We start from the raw sequence: 4,882 nt of genomic DNA on the forward strand, positions 1-4,882 counted from the left end.
AGTAGGTGTGCTGGATAGCCACAGAGTGCATATCATTGCCTCCGTCCCTAACCCAAAACAAAGCTCCAGCTCCAAAGTGTCAAGACACAACGTGCATATCATTATTAATGTTAGCATCGATGTCAACAAGACATGCAGAGAACGCCGCGTATAAACAGTTGATGAGGATAATATCAAATATCCTTCAATGTCAAAAACTTAGGGTTTCACGGTGCCGCCATAGTTTATCAAACATTTTATAAAAGCACACAAAAATATATCTCCTAGTAAAATTATCAACTATCTCATGTACAATTATTTTGCCTGGTGGTAATGTAGATCATTTGAGTGATACACTGGCGTGTTCAAAACCTCTAAATAGGAAACACCATTCTAGAGCTTGTCAAACCTAGTTGTTAATCTGTGCATGTTTGGCAATTAGTAATGGCGTCTCCTACGAAGATGATATGCTATATTTTGCTGGGCCTCATATTTGTATCGACCCTGATTGACGGTGCGGTGGCGGAAGAGAAGTATTATAATGGTGGGCACGGTGGTGGTGGGTATGGTGGTGGACATGGTGGGTATGGCGGTGGAGGGCACGGTGGTGGTGGAGGTCATGGTGGTGGTGGACATGGTGGGTATGGCGGTGGAGGGCACGGTGGGTATGGTGGTGGTGGGCATGGTGGTGGGAGAGGTGGGCACGGTCCTCCTGGCCATGGCCATGGCCATGGACCTGAGAATTAAGGGGTTCTAGTTTCATCTAGATCGACAGCAGAAGTAGCAAATATATGCTATGAATTATATAATAAAGCTGGTTTCGGTCACAGTTGTTCAGTTGCACCCTACTTCAGTTTTAAAGTTATTAAAATATATTTGGGGCAAAAATGTGAAATATGAAATGGTCATAGAATTCCAAGTAATTTTGTGAAATTAATTTATTGAATATTTAATAGAGATAATAGGCTTGAGATAGATAAGATAGTTATTTGGGTTGCTTTTTACTGTTATAGAATTTTAGTTTGATACTAAACGTGTCATTTTCTTCATAATTTTTATTTTTATATAATTAGAAATATAAATGTTGTGATTTGTCAATTTTTTAATAGATATTATATTTCTACACTTTATGTAAATGATTGTGAAGGTTTTTTGTAATAATTGTGTAGTTATTTTTTTATAAATATTTCTAATTATATTCAATGATCTATTATTTTAAGAGAAACACTGTAATATGATTGTAATTTTTGTCTCAAATTTAAGTAGAGAAGGGAGACAAGATACAACATATAATGAGAGGTGAACATGAAAAGTAAAATAAAAAATAATAATATAAAATATATTTCAAAATACGTAGTAAAAATAAGACAAAAAATGTAAGAAGATGCGGATAAACCTAACATAGAAAGAGAGCATCAAAATATCATACAAAGTAAAGAAATGAAAAAAATATTGTAACAATATCAATCTTGTAAAAGAACTAATGAAGAGAGAGGAGTACTTTTTTGAGGTTTTTGTGTTGTATCATCTTGATTTCACATTGCCTCTTCTAAAGTAGGAGTAGGTCTTGTTTTTCTACATTATTTTATGGTGTGTTATAGGTTACCATTCGTAGAATGTTTTCTTCCATTTTTAATAGCCTCAATTTTATGTAACTAAATCATTCTTGTAAGAGTTGAATGTTCAAGGATACATGACAATGGCACCGTCACTCAAGGGACCTAGGAATTTTTCCCCCAAAGTGTTCAACAAGATATGTCTACTAAAAAATCCCTAGATGTAGTTCTTCCAATCGACATGAATTTGACTAGTCATGTTCTTGGTTAGAGAACTTTTCATGAATAAAACTACCTTGATGCTATACATAACCTTAGGTCGGTATTTTTTCTTTCTATTTTAATCAATCCAACCATGTTCAAGTCATTCTTAATCATTTCATTAGTTTATTCTTCATTCTTCATTTCTTTCCTTCTCACCGTAGACTGCAAATTTCATTGTCTCTAATGGGAAATTTATATGTTTCCTAATCTGGATGGAGTTTCTTAGTTTGCCTCTTTGGGCTCTGTTTTGTTTGTTGAGCTAGATATCTTTTTCATTACTAAACCTCAAAAAAGGTTTTTTAGAATTTTTTGTCTTTATAGATTGAACCTAGGAGAGAGAGTAGACATTCAAATTATATATAGAAGAGATACACTCAATGTTTTCTCTATTAGATTTTTAAAATATTTTCTATCAATATCAATCTTTTGAACATAAGATTGATGATTTCCCTTTGACATCTCCCATTCTAATCCTAGAACCAAAACCACTTCCATGTCTCTACATCTTATGAAAAAAAGAAAGTTGGCCTATAGCAATGATTGCAAAAGCCAAGAACCCTTGAAAGAACAGTCCACAAATAAGCTATGCTCAAATTTTGGGGGTCAATCCTCAAAAAATTGAAGTATAGTTTTAAACCTCTAATCACAAGGGAATTTATTGACTCTCCTCATATATGGTGAGGCTAATTTCAGTAGAGAATCATTAGAGTATTTTGTATAGCTTACATACATGGCACATTATTATTTGTGTACAAGGTTGTGATGACCCTCTTTACTATTTTCTTTTGGTTTTTGTTAGGTCCTTCTATCCTTATCCAATGGTTCCTAGAGATTTTCAAATCCCTAAGATCCTTTTGGTTCCCATCAAGATATGGTACTCAATTTCAACATGGAACTTAGTTCCAAGTTTTTGGTTCCAACCAACTCCCAACCCCTTATATTTAGCATTATTTCCTTCTTTTATTCTATTTCTTATTTCTCAAATTGTATGTCCCAATTGGAACTTGCAACCTAGTTCCAAGTTTGTGGTTCCTCATGGTCCTTAGCTTTGAGCATTTCTCCTTCCTACCTATATCTATATTTATAAATTTATGACATAACAAACTTTGTACCCATTGCAAGCTATTTATTTCCTTGGCAATCACTATTACTTCACCCTACGTCCTTGAAAATTCTACAAACTACTAATTGTCATCATTCTCCCATTTTCTTAGATTTTTAATTGATTGGTTGTGTTCTCAAGTACCTTCCATTATGTTCACTCATGCTTAATTCACATACTATATTTCCTTTACACTTATTAAGGAAATATTTCCCTTTCTTTCATTGTCCCTTTCCACATTTTCACTTTTCCTTTTCTAGTTGTTTTGTCATTACTTTTTCCTTCTTCTAGTTTGTGTTCATTCATTCCTAAACCCTAGATCTTAATCATTCACTAAAGACTAATTTTAATTTTTAGTTTTGTATGATTATCCTTATTTTCCTTGTTTATCTCATTTCTTCCTTCTTATTTCATTGGTCGAGCCCTTGGTTAGCTAGAACTTTTTCATGTTTTATAATTTTTTTCCATTTCGTCTTCTCTAGGTTTTAACACCATGACCTATAACTTCAAAATGTGGATCACAAGTACAAAGATGATACTTATTACCTAGAACCAACATTCTAAGATCCTATTTCTCTTCAGCCCTCAACTCCTTTCCATAACTTTCATGCAATATTTCCCTTTCTCTCTAATACTTTGTGTTTCTCAAAATCCTATGTGGAAATTTCAAATCACTTCCAATTTTGTACATTAGTTTACTTGGAAAGTCCCCTACTTATATCTAAGGTTTCAGGGCCACATCAACATGCTTTTTGTCAAGGTTTCCAAAACAAACTCAAAAAAAAGGTGAGACCAATAGTCATGCAAAAGAGGCTCACATACTTTTGCAACTATGTGGCATCACATGATTGGTTGATTTTTACAACTAAGGTTACATTACATTCAATTACGGGTAGTCATCATAGCAATAAAAACTTTAAAGTTACAACTATTGGTGTAATGTTTTCCAAAAAAATGGACATGTTAAATCAACAAGTATGGGTATTAAATCAACAACTGCTATCACAACAATTGGAACACATTCAACTACTGGGTCTTTCACCTATAATTGTGTCTAATTATAAAAAATATAATAGTTGGTGATATGAATAAGAATAATTTTAATTCATTGTGTGCACTCCTGCTATCTTAATTAGATTTCAAATGATTTTATAATGTCATGGGTAGAGGGAGCCTTTATAATATTTATTCTACCCAATGAGAGAGCATACTTGTATTTATATGTTATAGATGTTGTCATAGAAATAAATGTTGCTAGTAGAGTATTATTATTCATTATGATACCCCTAAAAATTTATGTTCATTATTCTAATATGGGGATGTGATCATTAAATGAAACCAATAATAAAATAATCAATTGGTACATCATACAATTTTAATTCACTCTTATAATGCAACCCTAACGAAACGCATATAACTAAGGATGCAAACAAACTTTTGGCACATATTTCATTAAAATTAATGTATAATCAATATGAATGTGAAATATGTTATTCAATCATGATATGAACTAGACTGATTTACCTTGTAATGAATCACCTATCAAATCACTAAGAGAATATTCCACTATCAAAAAGAATCATAAACACAGAAAATAGAATAGCCTATATATCATTGAATATGATGCCACAGATGAAGAGAGTGCATCAAAAGATGACTTCCATGAAGATGAAAGAGAAGTTAATCTCTTTATGGCAATACATGAATCGGTTGTGGAAGATGAGGAAGATGAAGACATTGAAGTTGAAGTGTATCTAGAAGGCGAGCTCATAAGTGCTCTTGAGGAGTTAAGTAAGACAAGAAGATAACTCAAGAAGGTCAAGCTTGTTGCAACAAAAGAATAAGATCACCTGGAGCAATCTCTGGATGAGTCCAATCAAGTGACTTCTGACTTGAAATTCCAGTTGGGAGAAGATAAGAGGATATGTGAAGTTACATCCTCTAATATGATGAAAAGAGGAAAAAGAGCATCAAGACCTAG

General features: G+C 33.0%; 1 protein-coding gene across 1 annotated transcript; it reads left to right on the forward strand.

Annotated features, from left to right (window-relative positions):
* The first annotated feature begins 423 nt into the window (after window positions 1-423).
* LOC131874094 (glycine-rich cell wall structural protein-like) lies at window positions 424-726 on the forward strand. Its single transcript, XM_059217334.1, has one exon. It carries the CDS (start codon window positions 424-426, stop codon window positions 724-726), a length of 303 nt encoding a protein of 100 aa, XP_059073317.1.
* The last annotated feature ends 4,156 nt before the right edge of the window (window positions 727-4,882 follow it).

This window comes from Cryptomeria japonica, chromosome 3, assembly GCF_030272615.1.
Source record: "Cryptomeria japonica chromosome 3, Sugi_1.0, whole genome shotgun sequence".
In the NCBI taxonomy this organism is placed as follows: domain Eukaryota; kingdom Viridiplantae; phylum Streptophyta; class Pinopsida; order Cupressales; family Cupressaceae; genus Cryptomeria; species Cryptomeria japonica.

Coding starts and splice junctions, on each gene's coding strand:
- LOC131874094 (XM_059217334.1), top strand. CDS start 424: ATGGCGTCTCCTACGAAGATGATATGCTATATTTTGCTGGGCCTCATA.